The 24,276-nt window shown below is 53.6% G+C and overlaps 1 protein-coding gene across 5 annotated transcripts; it reads left to right on the top strand.

The window, feature by feature from the left end:
- The first annotated feature begins 352 nt into the window (after positions 1 to 352).
- IRF8 (interferon regulatory factor 8) lies at positions 353 to 22,501 on the top strand. 5 transcript variants are annotated; one of them, XM_037815871.1, is made up of 9 exons: positions 353 to 488; positions 3,821 to 3,995; positions 8,566 to 8,749; positions 11,301 to 11,389; positions 12,217 to 12,322; positions 13,345 to 13,390; positions 17,909 to 18,300; positions 19,446 to 19,561; positions 20,139 to 22,501. In XM_037815871.1, exons 2-9 carry the CDS (start codon positions 3,822 to 3,824, stop codon positions 20,313 to 20,315), a joined length of 1,284 nt encoding a protein of 427 aa, XP_037671799.1. In that variant the 5' UTR covers positions 353 to 488; position 3,821; the 3' UTR covers positions 20,316 to 22,501. The 5 variants fall into 5 exon arrangements, with proteins under 5 accessions (XP_037671799.1, XP_037671802.1, XP_037671801.1 ...); XM_037815874.1 differs by having other exon boundaries at positions 13,348 to 13,390; XM_037815873.1 differs by lacking the exon at positions 353 to 488 and adding an exon at positions 510 to 1,061.
- Positions 22,502 to 24,276: the final 1,775 nt, after the last annotated feature.

Consider the following 24,276-nt stretch of genomic DNA (forward strand, 5'->3'; position numbering starts at 1 on the left):
TCCGACCCGACCCCGACCCCGGCCGGGGCCCTGACCGCCGCCGTCGGACCCGGGTCGGCCCCACGGCCCCGCGGCCCTCGGGAATCCCGGCGGGAACCCCCCTCCTGCGCCGCCCCCGGGACCCCCGGGCGAGGAGTGGGCGCGGGCGCCGCCCAGAAAGGCCGGGACCCTCCGCGGCCCCCGCGCCGCCGCCGCCTCGACAGAAAAGTGATTTCTCGGAAAGCCGAGCGCTTAGCAGAAGGCGGGCCGGGCGGCGAGCGCCCATTGGGCGGGCCGGGCTCGCTCCCCGTGCGCCATTGGCCGACGCGGCCGTCGCTCGGCGCGGGGGCGGGACGCGCGGGGCTCAGCCTGCCCTTATTCCCGCGGCGCGCGCGGGTCCCGGGAGCCCGCGGCCGCTTCGCCCCCAGCGCGGCTGCGGCGAGCGTGGGAACGCGGGCGGCGGGCGCAGAACGCGGGCGGCGAGCACGGGCGGCGCGCTCCGGTGGCAGGTAGGGTCGCGGGCCCGCACCCTGCGCGGGCGGCCTGGAGGGGGGCTCCGCGTCGGCCCGGGGCGCGGGACCGAGAGCACCGGCATGTCCCCCGGGCGCAACTCAGGGACCAGCTCCTCCGTCTCCGTTTCCTCCCCGTTCCCCGGCCGCCCGGGTCCACACGGAATGTCGGAGGCGCGGGCTCCCGGCGGGCGGTCCCCAAAGATCGGCAGGTTGACGCTTCCCATCAGAAATCTCGTTGTTCGTACCCTCTGGTGTGCTCGGGAAAACTTTTGAGTGCGGCTTACTTAACCGAGGAACCGGCGACCCCTTTATTACCAGACCTGCCGCGTCGTGCGAAGACCCTGCGGCGTGGAGCGGTGCTGGGAGGGTCGGATGGCCCGCGGCTGCGCGGGGGGCTAGATGGTGAGGGGGCGCAGCCTGAGTCGTTGATTCTGCTTGGTGGCTGTCTGCAGCATCGTGTTTCTGGACGACATCTCCGGGCCAGGCTGGAGGTCTGCGCCCCCACCCAGTCACAGCTAACATAGGCGTTTTGGTGTCAAGTCAGCCCCCGGCGGGGCCAGCCTGTCGGAGGTGAGATAATATTACTCACTCCAGCTGTGAAGTCCTTATGAATGGAAACTAGCGGCTGAATTTCTCAGAATTTTAGGCTCCCCGCAGGCCCCCTCCTTTTTCTGCCACAGTAGTTCAGCCCTGGTTCTAAGTGGCCGTTTTGGTTATGGGGTTCCTTTGTGAAAAGAACTGGAAACTATTGGGAGGGAGAAACGGCACTGATGCCTTTAGGTGGCATGGTGAAGGGGGAGGTGGCAGCCAGGACAGACGCCCGGAGACCCTCACTGAGGGGGGAAGCCGAGTCCTGCTTCGCGACCCTCCCCGGCACGTTCCGGAATCTGTCCTGGGGTGCTCGGCCGGCCCAGGGTCTGCTCACCTCACCTGGGAAGCCTGGCCTGGGACACATTTATGGGATGCAGCTGAGCTCGCAATGGAGAGAAGGATTACCTAAAACCAAGGAAGAGGAATCATACACATGTGACTGGGCTTATGATTTTCCCGGCTGGGCCTTGGGTGGGATGAATTTGTTAGTGTTCAGTGAATCCTGACGGATCACCACTGCTATAGGGTCAGGCTTCCAAGGCCGCCCAGACCTGGGAGGTGCCACGTGCTGAGAGCCCGTACCTGAAGCCTGGCTCTCCCTGGTACCGGGGCTGGGGGTCCCGGGCCTGACAGGCTTTCTGGGTGCTCTCGGGTGGTCAGTGGGCCCCTCTGGGCTCAGGTTTCTCCTCTTCTGAACAAAGGGGCAGTTGGATTAGATGACTTCTCAGTTATTTTCCAGTTTTCCTCTTCTGTGATTCACTCTTTCTTTCAATGCCACATCTCTTTTTTGCTTTTCTTTTTCATGTAAATCACCCAGGTTCCTGTCCTTAACACTTAGGGGCTTGGGGAGTCCCTTAGGAATCCAGATGAAAAAACTGTTGACCCTCTTTCTAGAAAAATGCCCATACTAACAAAATTTTGCCTTTGATTCCAGGAGGCTCATGGACCATGGATCTTTACTTCGTAGTAACGGGGTGGGGTGGGTGAGCAAAATGCTACAGAGTGGGTGTTTCTCATTTGGTGACACACACAGACGCAAAACCCTCTGTCTTCAGCCCCTCCTTGCCCCCTCTACACAGCACATTCCTGGAGCTCAGGAACATTCTCCTGCCCTCCTTCCTTCGGTAGGAATTTGCACCTGCTCAGTCATTTTCTGGGGGTGCTCTCAGTAAGTACCCCTCTCCAGTCTGTCCCTTGATAATTTAGAAACACTATGGACTGTCTTAGAATTCCGGGACTCTTGACATTTCTCACTTTACAGCTGGGAAGGGCCCCAGAGAGGTTCAATAACTTTCTCAAGACCTCATTAAGAAAGAACCTTTGCTCTGCCCAGTTCCAATTCTAAGTCTGATTTTTAATTCACACTCCACACCCCTTTTAGAACCCAGAAATGCACAGCTGAGGTTATTGGGTGAAAAATTAAAATCGGCACTTGAGGGACCTTGTCTCCTTCTCCCTGGGACCTGGGTGCCTCCACCCCACAGCCACCTGCAGGAGGCTGGACTTTCCAGAATGCCCCTTCATGCGGAGGTTGCTGATGGTCGTTTTGCTTGATGGGCCAGCCTGGTTCTGAATGTGACTATTCTTGGGGACGTTATGTCCTGCCACTGCTGATTGCTTTAAACTGGTCTGCCTGAGGAGGTCATATTTTAATCGGAAGCTATTTTTTTGGGGGTGGGCGTCTGTCCAAGTGCCTGGGGGATTTCCAGCACTGTTCTAGTAAATGGTGGCGCCAGGTCAATGGGGCATGACCGCCCTGTCTCTCTCCATGCCCTTGGGAAGGCTGCCTGCTCTGGCAAGACTGAACTTCCATGGGACGTCTTTGGGCTCGCCCTTGATCACGGTGCCTTCTGGGAAGAGTCTGGTCTGTTTAACTTTGCTGTCTGGTGGCCACAGTTGATTTCCTCCCTGTTGTCCTTCTTCTCCCAGTTGGTCCTAAGAGGGCATGAGGAAGAACGTTTGGATGGTAACAGCAGCTATTTAGAAAGAATCCTCTGGGGTCCAGGCACTGATTCAGGCACTTTGTAGGCACCAGCTCTGCTCCTCGGCTGTGCCGCATAACATGACAGTGAGGCTGAGCAAGGACCCGGGGTTACCTGGCTGACAGGTGGCAGAACTCGGACGGGACCCCAGCTCTGTCTGGCTTAGTCCCAAGCCCCTGCTCTGATCCCTAAACCAGCTGAGAAGAAACAGCTAGAAGGGGTAAGCTCATGCCCTGCCTGAGGGTTTACTCTGTCTCCAGAAGCTCACATGCCGTGTGGATTCTGTGGAACACCGACCGAACTGGGCATCAAAGAATTGCATTGGCTGTTAGGGAAATGGGCTATTTACTGCAGGTACCTGAGCATGTGAAAAGTGATTTTCCCCTATCTCGTGCTAAAGAGGGAGTGGTGCTGTTAGATGTGGCTTTATTTGCCTGACGTTGAATGTTGAGTGAAAGCTGGAAGAAGTACAGCAGAAATGTCAGTGGGCTGAACGTCTGGCTGGCTGGCACCGTGCAGGTTCCGCACAGAGCTTTCAGTTTTCATTCCTGGGTTTGAAGTCATGGAGGCAAGCATGGTCTCTCCACAGCAGGTGTCTGCTCAGTCCTGGATCTGTGGGTTTCCCCCAAGTTGTCCCCAACCTTTCTTGCAGATTTCCAGTTTTCCTGTTAGCAGTTCTTGGCTGTGAGGTACACGAGCTTTTGTGTCTAAGGAAAAAATATGCTCATGTCACAGAGTGCATTTTTTCTCTCCAAGGATGTGTGACCGGAACGGCGGGCGGCGCCTCCGACAGTGGCTGATCGAACAAATCGACAGCAACCTGTATCCAGGACTGATTTGGGAAAATGATGAGAAAAGCATGTTCCGGATCCCATGGAAACATGCCGGCAAACAAGATTATAACCAGGAAGTGGATGCTTCCATTTTTAAGGTAAAGACCCAAACCCTTTCCCCAGGGGCTTGGTACGTGCAGTTTACTTTCCCTCGTGGGCAGGTGGAGGTGTTGGGTGGCATGAATTATTTAAAAATCAATTCATTACAAAATAGACATCGATTGATTGAGTGCCAAGCAGGTCCCCAAAATATATATATCTTAAGAGGTTTTACATCTGTTATGCTATTTAATCATGTTTGCAGTTGTAGTATTATCAGCATTTTTCCAATGTGAAAATCAGGGGAACTTTCCTCACCTGCTCTGCGTTTCTTTTTCATGGGGCCAGTAAACTAAAAGAAAATATTTCTTTGAGGTTCTTACATTGAAAACTTCAGCCCCTGGGCTGCTGTCAGGGTGACAGGGTAAACTAGCAAAGACCCAGGTCTTTCCCTTCTTTCAGAAGTTCACTGCCTTCTGCTTGGCGCTGTAGGCCAACCCGGATGTGTGAGATGCGAGGCCTGGTGTTGTGTCCTCAACTTGCAGCCGGATCTAAAAATAGCCTCCTCTCCCTTGAGAATACTTTGTGCCCCAAGCTGTAAGCTTGCAGTTGCCTTCTGTCGTTTGCATCTTGACGGCCAGGGCTGGGAGTCATTTCTCCAGGCTAGGGCCCACGTGGGCTGTTTTGTGGGCTCTCACCACAGCCCAGTGCTGTTCTCGTCCCCCTTCCTTGGAGGCACAGAGAGGGGCATGACCGCCCAGGCTCGGGCAGCTCCTGCGTGGTGGAGGCAGGATTGAAACCCGGGTAGCCCGGCTGCCAGCTGCACTCATAACCCCGGGCGCTGCTGATAAACAGACAGGAGCTGGCACCGCCCAGCTCTGCAGCTCTTATCAAGGACACCCATGGCTTATCTGTCACCTGTGGACTTTTCTAAGGCTCCAGGTGTCCAGGACCCACCCCGAGAGATTCCGCCCCAAGGTCATGGTTGAGCCCACACTGCCACTTTTGGGAGCAGCCGCACCGGAGGTGGTCTGGCTCGGAACCAAGGGTGCATGGCGCTGCTGGGCACGCGTCCTTCTGTGGGCATTTGGGGGCCAAGTTCAGGGAGGGGAGAGTGAGTGCGGGGAGCAACGCAGGGAGGCAGGCCCGGCTGGGTTATGGAGGGCGGGACCCAGGCCCCAGGCAGAGAACGGGGTGAAGGTGGGGGGCAAGGAGCTGCAGGGCCCAGGGGTCAGTGCTGGGCTCTTAGCCAGGATGACTGTCCTCTGACACAAAGAACGAAAATGGCCCACAGTCCCAGCTTTACCCCAGGTGGGGAGTGTGGACCATAAATAGCTCAGAGCTGGCTTGTGATGTACTTTGGCCCTTCCCATCCCTGCCTGGTGTTTCCAGTGGGTCCTGGGGTTTCATAATTGTTGAATCTGTTATGGGAGCTGTGGTTCTCTTTGAGAATCTGTGGCCAGTTAGTTATCGTCCCAAGAAAAATGGGCACCTTGGAGTGCTTTGCACACATCTTCAGGGGCCCTTCTGCCTTCCTAGCACCCCCAGATTCCTCCCAGTGAGGGGCCCCGGGTCCGGAAATCTTGAAGACAGCACCTGCCTTTTCACTGTTTGTTACGATGAGGATCCCTCTCTTGTGTTTGATTGTAGACTTTTTTTGTTCGGTGTTTTTTTTTTTGGCCTTTGGCATCATGACACACCTCTCCTGAGAGTGGCTCAGTGCCCAATTCCCATCCAGCCAGTTGAGAATTCCAGCTTATGGACGGCTGTAAGCTCAGGTTCCTCAACTTGGCATCATTGGCGTTTGGGGCCAGGTCAGTCTTTGCCACGGGGCAGGGGGCTGCCCGTGTCCTGTGGGATGGTGAGTGGCATCCCTGGCCCCCGCCCTCTAGAGGCCGGGAGCACTTTCTCCCAGTTGTGACAACCCAAAATATCTATAGACATTGCAAAATGTCCCTGGGGGGACAAAATTTCTCCCCGTGGCCTCCCTCAGGAACCTGTTGTAAGCTGCTCATGGTCAGAACCAACAGGTGTAACCAGAGATGTTGGGTGCTACGGCCCCAGTTTGGGCTTGAGCGTCGCTAAAACATCTTGCTGGCGTGGACACACGGCCTCTCCCTTACCCTGCTCCCTGCTTCGGTGTATGCTCAGGCAGGAACGAGATAGAGCCCCAGATTTATACGTCTTATGCAACGTTCTTCATGGCAGTTTCAACAGCGTTGAGAAAAATGTGCAAGATTCCCAATGTTTCCGTTGGTTACGCAGTCATGCAGTGTGGCAATCTGAAATGAGTCCACAATCTCAGCAGGAATGGGGCAGGAGGGAGATGGCGGGTGCCCACCCCGAGCTGGGAGGACAGCAGGGGAGCAGCAGGCCGAGCCACGTGCAGCTGCTGCTCGTCTCCCTCCTGGGAGCACTTTGTCACCAGCACCCCCGCTGCCGCCCTGACATGACTTGGCTGTGGAAGACGTCAGCATCAGACCCCGTTAGGCCCACCCCAGGGCTTTCTGTTCAGCGGAGAACCTTTTGGTTTCAAACATCCAAAGAAAACCTTTCAAACATTTGAGTTAGGAAAAACATACCTGTGCCTGCTTCCTCACCATAGCAAGTGGATCATAAGAAGTCGGTTACACCACGGGCTTCTTCACTGTCTGCAGGTGTCGTTCCCAGGTTAGCTTCCTGGAGTGGAAGAGCAAATGGGAGGTGGGAGAAGATACTTCTTCCAGTTGCTTCCAGTCCTGATGGGCCCTGAGATCCGTGTATTGTATCTATTTTTTAAGAATACAGTATGTATTTAAAATTTCATATTTATTTTCAAATTTTTCCTCCTGGCATCTGGTGGGTACAGGCCAGGGAGGCCTGCTGAGCATCCTGCAGGGCACAGGACGGCCCCCTCCCCAAAGAATTATCCGTCCCCAAATGTCAACAGTGCCAAGGTTTAAACTAATTGAGTTTTCAGATTTCTGTTCAGTTTGTACATGGTTTGCTCTTACATTTCTTTGGGGAAAAAACCAAACACAAATCGATGCATAGTCTGAAGCAGTTAATGAGGAATAGCAGAATTGGAGACCATTTAATTTAAAAAGTATTTTAAAGAGGAATTTTGCATCGGTGTCAGAAAAGAAAACCACAGCTCCTGCTTACTGATGGGAATATGCTTCCAGTTATTTTTTTTAAACTCAGGCAGAGATGCAGAATCTGAGTTCAAAGCATCTACAGGGTAGAGAGCACCAACCTTGAACTGTGACTATCCTTATCTTATTTGAGGGGAAAAAAACCCAGGGCTACATTAAATGGAGCCAGAACTCCTGAGACCTTATGGAGTTTCAGAGCCCCGGATGCTGTCCAGAGATGCAGAGTCCCAGACCCAACCCACACGCACGAGTGGGAGCCTTGGGGGCAGGACCCAGGAGCCTGCACTTTCACAAGCTTCCCGCGGGACCACCCTGGGCCTGGAGCTTGAGAGCCTGTGCTGTGGCGTGGAAGGCAGAACGGAAAACACTGTGCTTGGGAAGCTGCCACAGCGGGTCTTTATCCCAGACCAGGCCACACTGGGAAAGTTACTGCACCTCTCGGAATTGCATTTTCCAGAATGGGGGCTTGAGCGTTCCCTCCAATTCTATATCACTTCAGTCCCCACGGATGTATCTCCTTAGCTCTTGAACATCAGGCTAAAATGGGAATGGTTCTGTTGAAGGGAGATTTTGACAGCTACAAAGTCAAGATATTCCCAAGTCTCCTGACACTGGCTGGAGGACACTGTCTGATTCCTCCGAACACCCAAGATTTAATGACAGGTGACAGCGATTGCTTCCTGGTCAGTGGGTGTGCATTCTAATTTCAAAACCTTAAAATACTCCCATTCATGTTTTATTTTATTTTAAAAAAAAATACCGTCCTATTCTGCTTATTTGCTTTAATTTTCCAGCTTTGAATTTTTGACCCTTGTTCAGAGCCTAAGATTTGGAGAGGTCAGAAAACAGAGCTATATATGTTTAAAAAAAGAAGAAGAAGAAAAAAAACCAGCAGAGGGAAAACATTTCATTGAATTTTAAACAGTGACCTGGGGAGAAAAAGCTAGAATAAACACAAAAATGCAAAACAAATTTCTATTAAAAGTAGCAGGGCAGTGGATGACCGCATTCAGACTTTTTTGCATCGTGTTCCCTTTTCATGCTAAATGTTAGTTAGGGGTTGATCTGAAAAAGCAGCAAATTGTTCTTTGTTTTGGACATTCTAGTGAAACCATGTGTAACTTCCTCTTTGTGCTGCTTAAACCTCAGGCTTCCCCCGGCCCTGTAGTCCAGGGAAGGACTTTGTTAAAAGGCCTCCACGGTGCAGTGTGTGGGGTGAGCCTTGGGCCTGGGTTCGAATTCCAGCTCAGCCAGGCGCCAGCTGCGTGGTCTTGGGGGAGTTCCTTCCCCTGGGTGAGCCTTTTCATATCTGTTAAAGAAAGTGATCTGATTGAGTCCCTTTGAGTCCTGAAATTCTTTGAATGAGGACTGATGGTCAAAAATACTTGCAGGAAGGTAAGAAGTACACTGGTTCCTGGCTCCTGATGGTGGCAGTGGCTATTCGGGGTCGAAGGCCGGCTGTGTATTTAATATGCTGCTTTTTTTCTTTCTTTAGGCTTGGGCAGTTTTTAAAGGGAAGTTTAAGGAAGGGGACAAAGCTGAACCAGCCACTTGGAAGACGAGGTTACGCTGTGCTTTGAACAAGAGCCCAGATTTTGAGGAAGTGACTGACCGGTCCCAGTTGGACATTTCCGAGCCATACAAAGTTTACCGAATTGTCCCCGAGGAAGAGCAAAAATGTAATTATCCTTTATAGGCACTAAGTCTTCCCCAGGCCGTGTGGGTTCGCAACCCTTGCCAGAGAGCTGGGGTCTGGGCTAGAGGTCGCGGCACACGGGGTCTGGAGCAAGTGGTTTCTGTTAAACAAAACAGTTCTTTCCTTTGTGCAAGCAGATGCCGAGATGTCTTTCTGCTGACCTCACTCCCCATCTGCTGGCCATGTGGCAGCTTCCAGTTGAGAGAAGCACAGGGTTCGGAGGCAGGGGTGCAGCCCTGCTTTGCTGCTCACTTTATGATCAGGAACGTGTCGTGGAGCCTTCCCGGAGCTCAGGAACGCTCTTGGAAGGAGCCGGAATCCTGCAACAGTTTGTGACCAGGAACTCCTTTCGTTTTCTAGCAACTCGGTAGGGGTGGGACAGTGGATGAGGACAAAATGAGCGATCCACGTTGAGGGTAAAGTGGTGAACTGGCTTCATTGCTGGAGATGGGATGCAGCTCAGAATGTTGTTAGGTCCCGATCGTCGTTTGGTAACTCTGGTTTTGTGAGAATCCTGGAGGTCTCTCCCAGCTCTAAAACCCCAAGAAAGCATTTGTGAAGGGATGGGAAGCAGGTGATAGCAAAACCTGCCCCATCTGCCCTACTCCTGATTGCTGTGCTCTGCCCAGACATCCCTCATCAACCATGATTGTGCTGAGCTAGGAGCTGGCCTCAGGGTCCTTTTTCAGGATAGCGTGGCATGCAGCTGCTAAGAAGCAGAGTTAGCCCAACGAGATGAAATCTGCTCACCATCGCTGGTTTTTAAAACATCCCTTTCAACATGGTGGTTTTCTTTGTCGTTTGATGTAGCAATTAGAATATTGGCATGGCATGATTTTCTCCTTAGAAGCTGATTAGGAGTCCAGTGGTGCCTGAAAGGCATCGAATCCTTTGGATAAAACTTCATAGGCAGTGCGAAGACGATTCGGAGTTTGGGCTGTTTCTACTGTTGGGGGTGGTGTTGAAAATGTCCAAGTACAATTTAGAAAAAGTTAAAATGGTGACTCAAACAAATATAGAGTGATCCTGGGTCAGAGAGTTATTTAACGCATTAATTAGGGAACCAGCCTGATGACAAAGCTCGTCTGAGAGAGAAAAGGAGACAGTGGTGTCTGTGGTCAGAGAAGGACAGAGAGATAGTAATCTCTGACTGCCAGGTCAGAGGCCAAAGCCCGCTACGCAGGGTCCTGAGGTTGGCTTTGACACCGGCCACTGGCTCATGGCACATCAGCGTCTGAGTTTACTGAGTGGGCACCCTCGTCCTTGGTGTCAAACCGATGGACCTGCCCCTGGAGAAGCAGACGGTGCTTAGGGAGACCAATTAGATAATATTCTCCAATAGCCTGGAAGCCAAGCAGTCGGGTTTCTGCCTCATTTCCTAGCTTTAGATATCTTTTTGTCACAAGAAAATAAACTGTGATTCAGAGGAGTGGGGAAGTTTGATCTTAATCTTCTCACTACCCTCCCAACTACGCCCGCCCGCGAGGTCTGTGCCCACCAGCAGCCTCTTGAAAGCAGCATCCCCGTTTAGGCGGCCCGGGCTGCCCCCTAGAAGCAGCTGAGCCTGAACTGGCAGGGACCTAGGCTTGTTGACAGTGTGGGGCGCAGCCAGCGTCACTGCACATGGGGATGGTAAAGAAGAACTGAGCAGGTTCTCAGGGCTCGGACTTGCTACATTTGCATAAAAGCCCATGTTTTCTGCCTTCCTGTGCTTTGCAAGCTGCCACCATGGTGCCCACTGGCCCTGGCTTCCCCTGGCAGTCCCTTCTGTGTCAATTCTCGAATCTATCAGAATTGCCTCAAAATCCAGCCAGGATTAAGAGATGGGTGAGTTCTGTAGATCATCGGTACTAATTAACTCCAGCCGGTGTTGGTGGGTTCTGATGCCTGTCGCTTTGATAAACTCACCGAGGTGAGTTTCTGGACTGGAAAGAGGCGTGGGGGCAAGGAAGAGGGACACTGGTCCAGAGTCCTCTGGTGGAAATGTTGGGGGTGCCTTTAGGCAGTTCCTGATCCAGGCTGGTTTATGCCCCCCTGAGTGGGGTGTGCACGGGAGTGTACACGCAGATGCACACGTGTGTATTCAGAAAGGCCAAAAAGAGCTCCCTGCCAACCGAGTTAAAAAAAACAGACCCCATCTGCAGACAGACTTTGCCAGGAAGTCTTTGAGTGTCTTCAAATGCCCAGCTTATAAATGTAAGCTTTGCAGGGTGGTAAACACCTGGCATAAAGGATGTTTAATAACAGATTTATTTTAGATCATGGCAAATAGAAGGAAAACACCAAAGTGCTTTCTTTCTCCTTTAAAAGCATTAGGGAAAAAAACCCAAAGAATCAACTTCTCTCTTTTGACTTTGCTGATCAGATGACTGAAGCATGGGAAAGGATTTCTGTGCCTTTCCCAAACCGACAAAGACGCTTGCTAACTTATTTCCGTTAAATGCGGCATTTAAAAAAAAATTGATTTTGGCCTCAATGACAGTTGTGATGCCTCAGTGCCATTTGCCATAGGTTTTCTGTCTGGTTCTCCTTAGGCAAATTAGGCGTGACGGCCCCGGGCTGTGCGAACGAGGTCACCGAGATGGAGTGCGGCCGCTCCGAAATTGATGACCTGATCAAAGAGGTAAGTGGAGGCAGGGCTGCGGGGCCTGGCCTCTTAACCGTGTTTTTATCACAAGGCCGACATTGCATAAGCATATAACCCCCACGGCTCTTGCAAAAGGCGGTGTGGGCACTCTGTAAATTCTCCTCAATAAGAACTCAGCAGAAGTAGGATCCTCGGGAGCAGCGTGGCTGTCGGGGCTTGGGCTGCCCGGCACGACGTCTTCTCAGCTGGGCCGCCTCTGCTGCCAGTGACGGTTACATTGCTAGGTGGTCTTTGGCAGCAGGAGTGAATTCCTGGCCTCAGGCCTCTCCAGCAATGTCCTGTTTTCCAGGCCCGGCTTTTCCACTGGCCTAGTAAGAGTGTGTGATAATTGGATTGTCACAGGAAAATCAGATTTCAAAACCGGCTTTTTCAGCCTCTTTTAAGGAATGGGCCAGAGTTGGGAAATCTACACGTGGCTCATTTAGCAAAGTTTGCGAGCACGGGGGCCAGGGTGGGGCTTTGCTCTGTATCCCCGTTTGTCAGTGTCCTGGAATGGGACTGCGGCTGCCACTGGGTTACTCGGCTGCTTTGCTTTTGCAACCGACGATTCCATGTAAAGGCCAGTAAACCGCTAGTGGCCCCGAAGAGGCTTGTAATTCCAGTACGTAGTTTGACCTCTAAGCCCAGTGGATTTATAATCCAGGGTCTTTCAAGATACAAGGTAAAACTTCGCTTTGGTCTCATGCGGTGAAGATGACAGCGTGGCTTTAGGTAAATGTAGAGCGCCGGGTTTAGCATCCCCCCGAGCCCTGCCCTGGAAGGTTGGTGACTGCTCTGCTTTCGTCTTGGCCCCGACTGCACAGCCCACCGTGGACGAGTACATGGGGATGATCAAAAGGAGCCCCTCCCCGCCAGAGGCCTGCCGGAGCCAGCTCCTCCCGGACTGGTGGGCGCAACAGCCCAGCGCAGGTGAGGACCCCGAGGTGGGCGTGTTGCTGCTGTTCTCACCCCTGTTGTATTGCCCCAGGCCCCTGGTTAAGGGCAAGGACGTGCACCCCGGATTCCAGCCCAGTGGCAGCCCGGCGTGCCCTCAGACCGTACTCTCTGCCTCCCGGGAAGGCACACGCTGCTTTTCTGCAAGAGATGGATTGTGACTCTGCATTGCTCCCTGCCACACCCCTGGGGTCGTGCATGGCGGGGAGCACAGTGGACTTCCCTGAGGTCCGAGGGAAGGCGCAGCTCTGGGGCACCCAGGACCCTCCCCTGGGCTCCTGGCCTTAGGTCAGCCAGTTGTGCCACTCAGGAGCCCCTAGAGCCCGAGAGGCGGCCCAGAGCGGCCGAGAGAGAGGAGAGCTTGGGCCAGAAATGGGAAATTGCTTGGAGTCGTGGATTCGAAGCCTCGGTGTGGTCATCTATCAACTGGAGCCACCAGGACGGGAGGCTTTGCAGGCCTGGGACACAGTGGGTGCTTCACCCACACCCAGACCCACCCTGGCCCCAGGCAACTCTGCTCCCCCGACCCTGCCCCCCACTGTCCCCGGGGGCAGACAGCTGGCCCAGCAGGCTCAGAGGTGGCCCACCGTGGGGTGGCCGTTGCGAGCCAGGGCCCTGGGAAAGCGCGCCCGGCCCTTGACGCCCCTCCGGGGTCAGGCCCTGGCTGGGGGCACACACATCCAGTGCTATTTTGGGAGCAGGCCTTCGGGGGGGTGGGAGGAGATGTGGCCCAACGTTGTCACACGGCTAGAAATCCCACAGCACAGAGGAAGTTTCCTGTTCCATTTCTGCTTTGGTTGAGATCTGGTTTTTCTGTGTTTGTGAAACACGGGTCTGCTCTAGAAGGGAAGGACACTGACTTTGCCGGAAGTCTGTGGTGGGGCCTGAGGAGCACGCCACGGGAGGCTTTTTGAGAAACTTCTGGAGCAGGCAGCAGGTGTGTTGGGTCCCTGAGCAGAACACCTGGATGGGGCTGATCAGCGCTTCTCTTTCTCCAGCAGCCTTGCCGCTGGTCCCGGGGTACGCAGCCTACGACAAGCATCAACGCAGGTAGGCGGGGCGGTCTGGGCTGCGGGGAGGAGGCTCGGGGTTGCCCTTTGAAGACCCTTCGCCAAGCCCAGTGGGGTGTCAGAAGTCTGGAACTGGGGTCCTCATCCTTGCGGTTGCTTCAGGAGCAAGCAGGGGGCCCAGGCTTCCTCTTTCTTGGATTGGGACAACAAAGAGACGCAAAGAAGCTTTTCTGGGTGTAACTGCTGGGGAAAGAGAGGGTGCACGAAGAGACCCAAGGCCCAGCTCCACTCCTCCTTTGCGGACCCCACGGGTGGCCGTGGGACCTCTCAGAGCCACTGGCTCATCATCTGCAAAATGGGAACGATTGTTGTCACCTACCTCACGGTAGTAATGTGAGGGACTAAAGTGTGGTGCTTGTGAAAAAACTTTCGGTGAGGGGCGTAACATGCTAAACGTCAGGGAATACTGCCGATGTCAGTTTTCTTCTCCCCAACCCCAAGTTTACAGTGATGATTATGGGAAGGAAATGGTGGTGGGGGCGGGTGGGGGTGGAGCTGATGGTGGTGGTGATAGTGGTGGTGATGGTGGCGATGGTGATGTGGTTGTTGGTGATGATGATGGTTGTGATGGTGATGGAGCGATGGTGGTGGTGGTGGTGGTGGAGGGGATGATGGTGATGGAGCTGATGGTGGTGGTGATGGTGGTGGAGGGAATGGTGGTGGTGGTGATGGTAGCGGCAAGGTGGTGATGATGGTGGTGGTAGTGATGATGGTGGTGGTGACCAGTAGCGGTAGTGACGATGGTGCCTCTGGGTGTGTCCTGGCAGCTGTGGAGGTGTCTCAGTGTGCCTGTGGCCCCTGGAATGGTGTTCAGCGCGTGCAGACACCATCTTCCGAGCAGAGGAAGCGACAGCGTCGCCTCAACATCTGCCGGGCTCCGTGAGAAGGGAACGGCCTGACTCATCAGAACGGTCACAGAACACTAGGGCTGGGATTGGGGCCTCCCTGCGCAGATGAGGAAACGGGGTTCAGAGAGAAGTGTCTTGCCCAGGCCGTCATGGACGGGAGTTTTTCTGGGAGTGGAGGCAGGTTCTCACCCACAGTCAGAAGCCTGGAGGAAACCACCCATCACCCAGCCACCGCGGGGGCACTGCTTGCTCGGCCTCCACAGTGGCCTCAGGAGCTGGGGGCTGGGGTTGTCCTGGCTTCCAGACGTGGAAACTGAGGCACAGAGGCAAACCACTCACCCAGGGTCCCAGGCCAGTAAGTGGGGGTGCCCCGTTCAGTGCAGGCACCCCCTGGCTTCACACCTGTTGTCAAGAGCCCGTCATGCTGTGCAGCTGCTGCTCTCCACCGAGGCCTGTGCCCCAGGGGGTCTGGGCAGGGCGGGCTCCTCGGTCACGGGACAGAACCGCTGACCTGGTGAGCCCTGGGCTGTGACCCCGGAGTCTGCTGACCAGTGCTTTCTGGGGCGAGAGGGCCATCTGAGTGAGAGGGGAAGACGCAGCCTGCGGAAGTTTTGTCGTGTTATCTCAAAGCTGCCCTCAGAGACTCATAGCCCCCTGCCTCCTGCAAGGAAAATCGGAAGACATTCTTCTAGAAGTTGTGGGCTTTTGGTAGCCCCCTGTTCAGCTCACCGTCCTCTCCCCCCCACATACCCCTCTAGGTAAATAAATTGATGCCAGGGGTCCCTAATTCTTATCCCTGTAGGGACCAGGTAACAGTGAGTGAAATGGGCAGGTGGAATACAACAAGGTGTGGTGGAGACTGTGGAAGACAACAAAGTGTGGTGGAGACTGTGGCAAACTGCGAAACCTGTGCCCCGAGGGGCTGCTCGGCAGGGATTGTTGCCCCCTGGGCTTGCTGATTTCCAGTTTTTCTAGGGAAGCCCACATTTGGATTTTTATGTGAAATCTTCCCCCCAGAAATGTCAGCAACAAATCCCTGTAAACACCACCCTGCTGTTGTGGCTGATCCAAACCCCCTGCAGCTGCCAGTTGGCGCATTTGAAATCCCTTGTTAGTAGTGATATGTTAAATCAACCGTGTGGCTGGGTGCTTAGGAGCAGGATGAGCCAGCCTGCCCGGAAGGAGCGGATCCAGGCCCCACCAGGGGCTTACTGCGCCATTGAGGGCCAGCGCCTCCGCCTGCCTGCACCTCTGTTCCTCACCTGGGGCATGGACACGATGATACTGGTCCTTGCCTCATGGGGTGGTTGTGGGAAGTAAATGTGCTCAGATGCGGAAGCCAGGGGAGGGCAGCTGGCATGTCTGGTGGCCTTGGGGCTGCGGTACAGCTGCTGGAGCCCCTGCCACGTCACTGCTCTTTTGCAGTTACCCCGATTTGTTTAATAACCGCTCATAGGGGGCTGGCTTGTTCCAGGCACAAATATGAGCTCATCCAGTCCTCATGGCAGCCCAGTGAGGCTCTTAATCATCCCCACTTTACAAATGGGGAAACTGAGGCGGAGAGCCCTGAAGCCCCGCGTCCCGGGTCACACAGCTGGGCTGCGGTGGGTGCACTGTGATTGTGAGCCAGCAGGTGGGCTCCGGAGTCCGCACTTTCGGCTGTTCTGCTGCCTGTCCTGTGGTCAGACCGTCCTCCCAGCAGGACTGTCCATGGTGGGTACGTGGCTCCCCGGGGCCGCTAGGGAGCTGCTGCCCCTCGCCGGGCCTCCACTGCTCCCCCCACACCTGGGCTCTTCCAGCTCGAACCTTCTCTGGTCTTTGGTGGCCCACGGGGGCCATCTCCGAGACACGCTGCTGGCTGCTGCCAGCGAGATGGGGGCCCTGCGACCAGGCCACGGAAATGGAGGGGCAGAGGGGTGACGGGGTCATCTGCAGCATTCCCTTCATTTGGCACGGAGTTTGCAAAATTGTTGTGGGGCTGGAGGAAGGGGAACGTGCCGTGTCCTTAGGGGATACAGGCGTTCCTGCCTTGGGGAGGATGGTGGGTGGGGATAGCGGGACGTGGGTCTCATGCAGGAGCAGCCGCTTACTGCCAAGTGACCCCATCTGTGCCTTGGTTTCCCCAAAAATCAAATAAATGGGCTGGACAGGGCCACCTGCAGCTCTTAACTCCCATGCTGCATGATTCTAAACCCCTTCTAACTCCACCGTGGGTGAAAGTGGAGCCTGTGAACGGGAGGAGGGAGTCTTATCATTTGTAAACTCAGCAAATGTTGATTGCGCAGGGCCCAGTGAGGGATCCAAGGATTTAAAAGTGCATGGCAGCTTTGACACAGGTGATAGGGACACAGGGTCCCCGCAGGGCTGCCCCTGGTGGTTGTGCAGGTTGTGCACTACACTTTAACTGAAGGAGGCGCACAGAGTTGGGCAGCTCACAGCTGCGCGGCTCCAGGAGGCAGCCCTGGACTACTTGTCTGGAGTACTTAGAAGGCGTCCCAACCTCAGCTCGCTCCTTGTTAGGGCGAGTAATTCTTCTGGTTGAGGGCTATGAAAGTGCCCTTTCCCCCTGCATCACCCCACCGTTTAGCTCTTCTCTCCGTTCCCACCTGTTTAGGGTTCCCAAGCTTTAGTCACTTGAGCCCCACCTTCCTAATCAGTTCTTGTACCTGGGCACCACCTGGACTATTCTTGACATCAAACTTGTCTCGAAATCTACTCACTTTTTAAAACTTGAGTTTATTTTAAACGGGAATCCTCTAGTATAGCCTGTAAAAGGAAAACCAGCATCACATGCTGCGAGTGGGAGGCCAGAGGTAAAAACAAATTCAATGAAAACCAGGTCAAGCGTTAGCAAGTTCTGCCCAAGGTTCAGGGCCCCGAATTCAATCCCTTGGTTTAAAAGGGAGTTTGCTCAGCGCCAGGCGTTAGAGATCTGAGGAGGCCATCGGAGAGTGAGGGGCCCCTGGGGACGCCGTCACCCTTCGGGGTTCGGTGCTGGGTTCTCCCACCACCCTGCGGCTCCCCCAGGGACAAGGAGACCACCTTTGGGGAAACCCTGCCCTCCTGGGGTGTTTTTCACACTGTCTCCTGCGAACAGTTTGGGTGGAGGGTTTTGCAGAGGTGGTTACTCTGGAACCTCGGGAGCCCTGAGGGGATCTCAGGGGCTTTATGAATTTGCTGAGAGAAAGATCATGTCTTTATTTTCACTCACCTCAGTTTGGAAATTTGCACTTCCTTCAGTTCTAATGTAAGTGACCAGACACTGGGTCATTAGCTGTGCCTGGGAGAGACAGGTGTTTCCATGAGAAATTACGACTGTTGAAACGTCACTTACATCCGCCTGACAGTAGTTGTTGGACCCGCCACCAGATCTTGTATTTGAAACATTAACGAGGAAGCACAGATAGCACGATGAGACTGTTTAATATTTTGAATAATTTCTCTCCTTAGTATTTCTGTGTGTTCTGTTTATGCTTTAAAAAACTTGATTCCCACACGGGGGCCGGGAACCCCCCCGGAATGCCAGGGCACAGCAAGGTTAAGACTCGCTGTTGTGGCGAAAGGCAGGCTCTGGGTATTTGCTCCGAAAGGACAGGGATGCTCTCCCGGCCCCCAGCCCCCTGACCCCGTCACCCTCTTGTCCCCGCAGCCTTCTCCCAGATGGTTATCAGCTTCTACTACGGAGGCAAGCTGGTAGGCCAGGCCACCACGACCTGCCCCGAGGGCTGCCGCCTCGCCCTGAGCCAGCCCGGGCTGCCCGGCGCCAAGCTGTACGGGCCCGAGGGCCTGGAGCTCGTCTGCTTCCCGCCGGCCGACGCCATCCCCAGCGAGCGGCAGAGGCAGGTCACCCGGAAGCTGTTTGGGCACCTGGAGCGGGGCGTGCTGCTGCACAGCAGCCGGCAGGGCGTGCTCGTCAGGCGGCTGTGCCAGGGCCGCGTGTTCTGCAGCGGCAACGCCGTGGTCTTCAGGGACAGGCCCAACAAGCTGGAGCGCGACGAGGTGGTGAAGGTCTTCGACACCAGCCAGTTCTTCCGAGGTGGGTCCCCTAGTCATGCAGGTCGCGAGGAGGCAGGAGGGGGCCGCACACGGGGGGCTGAGCCTGGCCTGGGGTCCTGCTTGCCTGGCTTCAAATCCCACCTCTGCCCCTTCCTGCAGTGGGGGACCAGCTGGGGCCTCGACACTCGTGTGTGCAAATCGGGGTGCTGATGTAGCACCTCTCGTAGGGTGCTCCTGATGACAGTGCCTGCTCGCAGTAGCTGCTGTGTCAGCACCCGTTATTCTCCAAGGTGTGGGCTTAGGTGATCGCCCCTGTGTGTCTGAGCTTGTTCTAGAAGGGTTGAGAGATCTAAAATTGATATATCCACTGGGAAGCTGCATTCTGGCTCCCTTCTCTCTGCTCCCAAAGCTCTCTGCTCTTTTCCCTCGAACACGTGGGCCAGCTGGTGGTGTCCCGTCCATCCTGTCATCCAGCCTGAGAACTCTGGGTGGCTTCCTGGCGGAGGGGGCCTGGCAGGGTGGGTGAGGCGGGAGATGTGTGCCCAGACGGGACACCGAGGAGTTGACCTGGTGAAGGGGGTGGCGAGGCCAGGGCTTCCCACCCCTGAGCCCGCAGCCGCCTCCCCCGAGGGCACTTTGGAACAGACTGCCGGCCCCACCCCCAGCCTCCGATTCCAGGAGTGTGGGTGGGGCCTGAGAGTCTGCATTTCTCACCAGTTCCCAGCTGAGGCTGCTGTTGCTGGGCTGGGGACCTCACTGTGTGAACCACTGGCCTGGGGTGTTGGCTCAGGCTGGGCGGTGGCCCTCCCTGTGTGTCCTCTTTCCGGGGGTCGCAAACTCAGGAGTTTCCAGGGACCAGGCAGGTCGTGCACATGAACTAGAGTGTGAGTGTGAGGCAGTGGGGAGTGGTGTAGCCAGAAGGCCGGGCCCCTCAGAAAGGGATTCAAATCCAGGTGTCCAGAAAGCTTACCACCACCTGGAACCGGCCAAACAGGTCCCTGGTTCAAGTTTGGCCAAAGGGCCCTCGGTCTGACACCACGTTCTGCGGCGGCCCAAGTGCCTTCCCTTGGCTAAGCCGCGGCTGGGGAGAGGCGCTCCTCCTGCCCCTCCCAGCTCTTACCCCCACCGTGGGGTGGGAGGCCCCCTTGGCTGCGTCTGTGAACCCCCCTCTGCATGTCTTTCCAGAGCTGCAGCAGTTCTATAACAGCCAGAGCCGGCTTCCCGACAGCAGGGTTGTGCTCTGCTTTGGGGAGGAGTTCCCCGACGCGGCCCCTCTGCGCTCCAAGCTCATTCTTGTGCAGGTAAGAACGGGCACTTTCGGGGCTCACGCCCGCACTTCCTGACCCTCACAGTAGGCTCAGGTTCACACTAGGGCCGGAGAAGAGGCAGCAAGGAACGGGGGGTGCTCCACGTGTGTGCAGAGGCAGGCCGGGCAAGACCTTCACGTTGAGGGGTGTGGATCCTGGCCATTCTGAACCAGCTTCTCATGTTCTGGGATTCACAAGCTGTGTTTTTGTTTTTGTTTTTTAATCAAAACCTCCTCACCAGAAAGAGTCCACTTGTTTGGTTGCCTTAAGTTCTGAGTGACTTTGCATGCCCTTGGGGACTATAGTCAAAGAAATGAAACTCTAACGGTGGAATTCGGGACGCCGACAGCCAGGTTGGGACACCATTGGGAGGGTATCTAGGGGCGTCTTTGCAGCAGTACCACCTGCCCTTTCTTCACATCCTGCCCGTTCTGGGTTCACTTGTGTGGGACTCACATGGAGTTTCAGCAAGGATAGCTCTGGGCTGGGGTAAGCTGGGAAAAATAGGGCCAAAGAAAGTACCCACCTCACTTCCCACTGCCATCTCTGACCTCGTGGGTGATCCCCTTAGATTGAGCAGCTCTACGTCCGGCAGCTGGTGGAAGAAGCTGGGAAGAGCTGTGGTGCCAGCTCTGTGGTGCAGGTTCCTGAGGAGCCCCAGCCGGACCAGGTCTTCCGGATGTTTCCAGATATTTGTGCCTCACACCAGAGATCGTTTTTCAGAGAAAACCAACAGATCACCGTTTAAGGCTCTCCGGCAGCTCATCCCACCCGCGTCTCCCATTTCATTTTTCCAATTACTGTTGCAGTTCAGTAGGATGTGCGTCCTTCTTTGACCTGGGGCGGGACAGCTCATTTTGCTCTTAATTTAGGAAGAGCCTTCTTTGAAGAGTTGAAGTTTCAAAAAAGTTGCATCACAGCTCTGCTGTTTAAGTATAAACCTTGGAAAGTTATACCAAGTGGGCTGGATGCTGTACCCAAAATCTGTGATTAAAAAAAAAAATGTTTTTCTGCATTTTTCCAATTATCATTAGTTGCTATGATTCTGTCTTTTGGGATAATTGACATTTCCAAAGACTTGGTGTTCAATATTGAAACCTATATAGCAAATAGCTGCTTCAAGGAAAGACATTTGGAGTGTAAATTTATCTTGTGAAGAACTAGGCTGTTTGTGTCTTCATCTTTAGTTAAAGCTATAGATTTATGATTGTATAAGCTTGAATCTATGCAAAGTGTCTTTTTACTTTTAAGCATTTTAATAAGATTTAAAAACATTTAGACCCCAGCCACCCTGTAATAACTGAACATAAAGCTCTTGGCTTGTTGGAAGAATGTATTTTCTTCGTAGAATTTCAGGACCAGAAAGACATTTCCATCACCAGGTGAACAGTCTGCTTTTATCTTCAGACAGTGAAACTTTTCCTTTGTGGCTTTCTGTCCAGAAAGCTTAGAGATAAATTTATTTTTTTTATTTCTGTAATTAAATCATTCCACATACATCTCTCTTATTTTTCCTGAATGGTTTTAATCTGTTTAAAATTTTTTTTTGTTTTTTAAAAACTTTTAAGTGCCCTATTGTGCATGTCCTGTTGTAAGCTGCTTTGAATCTTTTTTTTTTTTTTTTTAAGTGGCCAGGATATAAACCACGAGTTGAAAAGCACCTGTGGCCTCCATGAGCATTTTGATGATCGTGCCTTCAGTCAGCCCACCCATCCCTCAGCCGCTGGTGCTTTGGTTTGTGGGCCCAGCGCACAGCTAGAGGGGGTTGGGAAGGGTGGATGGAATGGTCAGCTCTTCACCCTGCGCTGTCCCCGAGGACCACGCGGTGGCCCGTGGCAGGGGACATGTCTTCTGATACAGTCATTTTAGTCCCCCCAACCCGAATGCTCCCCGAGGTTCTGTGCCAAGTTCTGCTCTTCGGCCAACGGTAATACACGGGCCCCGACTGAGAAGTCCGGTGTTAGTCTTGGAGGAACCTGCCCCATTCATTAGCAAATAGGGCACCGCTGAAAATTGGATCAGATTTTACCCTAAATCATCTGCTGATCAAAAGCCAGGTGCAGAAGATTTAACACCAGGGCTTGGCTTAATGGCAGAGGGCAGTTTCCCTTCCAATGTGTGATGTGGTGTATCTCCAAAACCACTTTAAAAATGTACACGATTAAAAAGTATTTGGCATTTTTTTCGTAAAAGAATGTACTTTGCTAGATCTGTCAGTGTCTGCCTAATCCGTTGACTGGCAAGGACTGGACAGACAGCCCCAGCGTCTGTTGGGCGCCTCCAGGGGCAGCCTCCTTGTCAGGGGTGCGAGCCAGCGCGGAATTGTTGACTCGGCCAAGTCACTTCCGTAGTCAGTGTGGATGCTTTCCTCTCTTCTTTCTCCTTTATACCCAGCCTGGGACACCACTGACCCTTACTCAGAGTCTCACCACAGCAGGGCGGAAGGGGACTTCCCAGTCCACCTGCATTTTGAGAAGGGGGAGAAGGTGTTAAGGTTCGGGGACAAGATCACCCAGCTCAGCCAACCTGCTGGCCTGTAACCGTGAACGGAGTCTCAGATTTAGAACCCGGCAAACCAAAGAAAGTTGTGTACTTTTCCCTTTGCTAATTCATGGAGGTGACATAGGTGTAGCATGCTGTAAGATGTAATAATTATAGATTCTTAGATGTGCATGAATTCACATTTGAATGTAGGGAAATTCCAGCAAAAACAGCTTGTCACCCTTGGCCAAACAAAGCGAGCATTACATTTTTAAGGATAACAGACCTATTTTTTAAAGTGTTACGATAACAGGCTTTAGTCTCCAGCTCAAATGAATATTAAAGCACACATCTTTTATATGTCGAGTGAATATTTATTTTTGTATCCATTCAAAAAGTATATTGATCTCTTTATTCGTTATTAAAATAAAATGCTCTTTTATAAAAAGCTGATGTGTGCGCCTCATTTTTCTTTTTAGTTACTGCCAAATATTTTATCATTTTCACCAGATTCTAGGTCCTCCCAAGGGGGAATTAAAAAACAATCCTGCACTGTGGTGGTAAAGATTTTTTTTCTTTTGGTCATGTCCAAAACAATATAAAAAGGGTATGGAGAGTTGCACCCGCAACTTTCCTAGGGAAAGCCTCCGGGTCACTGGGGCACACCACGTTTTAATTAAAAACCAAGGGCCTGTTTGGGTTTCTGGGAGCTGATTGATGAGTGTGCTAAAGGACGGGGAGAGAGGAAGCATTTGGCCTTGATGGCGTCATCCTGGAAGCTACTGGAAGTGCTTTTGTAGGGGGACCACCTGGGGAGGCACAGCCACATGTAGGGGCATGAGGGACTCTGCCTGGCCCTCCTGGAGTCGACCGACCGTCCACAGGGACGTGCTCACAAGTAACTCAGGACGAAGCCACCCAACTGCAGGTGCACCCCGACCAGGCATCCGGCACATGCCACCTGCAAGGCGATGCACCCTCTCCTTTTCCACCTGGGGCCGTTCTCATTCCCGGCTTACAGAGGAGGAAACTGAGGCACAGGCCTGAGCTGGGCTAACCGCAGGCCCCTTGAGTACCGGGATGCCAGCTTCTTACGAGAGGCTCTGTGACAAGATCTTGCTGCAATGCTTGAGCTCACTGACACTCTAGGGAAAAGGGTGGGGGGACTCACTGATTTTCTTAGAAGACTTGGCAATGAAAGCCACATTAATTCCCACACTGCAGCTAGGAATTTTTTTTGTAAGCAAGCTCTTTTTTGTCCCGTGGATTCAGGGCCAAATACGGAAACTTGACGTCGTTTGCATCTCCCAGGAGTTCAACACCCCTGTGCAGGCAGTTGGCAAATCCCACCTTCTGAATTCTTGCAGCCCCCTCAGAGGGAGAGGAAGGGAGCTAGGAGGGTGCCCGTTTAGAGAGGAGGGTTCTAGAAAACATTGTCGGGGCCCTAGATGTGAGCTAATTTTGGAAATGTTGGCCCTTCCCTGAACAGTTCGGCTTCTGGGACCCGAAGGGAAGCTGAGGGCTTCTGGGAAGGAAGCAGACTTCACTCTATTTTAAACATTTTCAGGAGATGAAGGTATTTCAACAATCCCTTTCCGAGTGATTGCTACTTAGTCCACTGAAATCTGCGAAATCCATCTGGGAGGCACAATTTTCATTTCTTTTCAACATCCTGGTGGCTGAAGGTAGATCCCTGGGACAAGACCCACGGCCTCTCTGGGGGGCTGTCTTGAGGGAGATGGACTGGGTGGGCCTCTGCGTCTGCCACGGGGACCGTCCCCCCGCAGGACGCGGCTATGGGAAGTAGGAAGGCCTTACTCCGAGTGATTCACACTCTCCATAATAGAAGCTTTTGCAACTCAGTTACTCAGAAATATTTTCACCACCCTTTCTAAGAAATGATCTATAATCAATGACTATTTTTAACAACTCAGTGAGCTGAGATTGGGGTAAGGAAGGTTTCTCAATGGAAAATCTGGCTGCGTCAGGGAAAGTAGGAGGAAAAATGGTACAGGGTGACCGTTTCCTCTCGGACCCACGCACTCTACACTGGCCCATGACAAGGTCCTCTCGTGCTAAGAAACTCATTTAATCCAGCATTTCTCTGATTTATTGGGTCTGACGCCCCGTCTCACACGGTGCCGCTGGATGGGACGGGGTGGGGGGGTACAGCCGACACCTGGAGGAGCTGGATCTCACTCCGAATCCAACGGGGACACCTTAGGGGG

This window comes from Choloepus didactylus, chromosome 22, assembly GCF_015220235.1.
Source record: "Choloepus didactylus isolate mChoDid1 chromosome 22, mChoDid1.pri, whole genome shotgun sequence".
Lineage (NCBI taxonomy): Eukaryota > Metazoa > Chordata > Mammalia > Pilosa > Megalonychidae > Choloepus > Choloepus didactylus.

Coding starts and splice junctions, on each gene's coding strand:
- IRF8 (XM_037815871.1), top strand. CDS start 3,822: ATGTGTGACCGGAACGGCGGGCGGCGCCTCCGACAGTGGCTGATCGAA. Junction 13,391..17,908: donor GCAGCCTACGACAAGCATCA/ACGCAGGTAGGC, acceptor CCCTCTTGTCCC/CGCAGCCTTCTCCCAGATGG. Junction 19,562..20,138: donor CCAAGCTCATTCTTGTGCAG/GTAAGAACGGGC, acceptor TGATCCCCTTAG/ATTGAGCAGCTCTACGTCCG.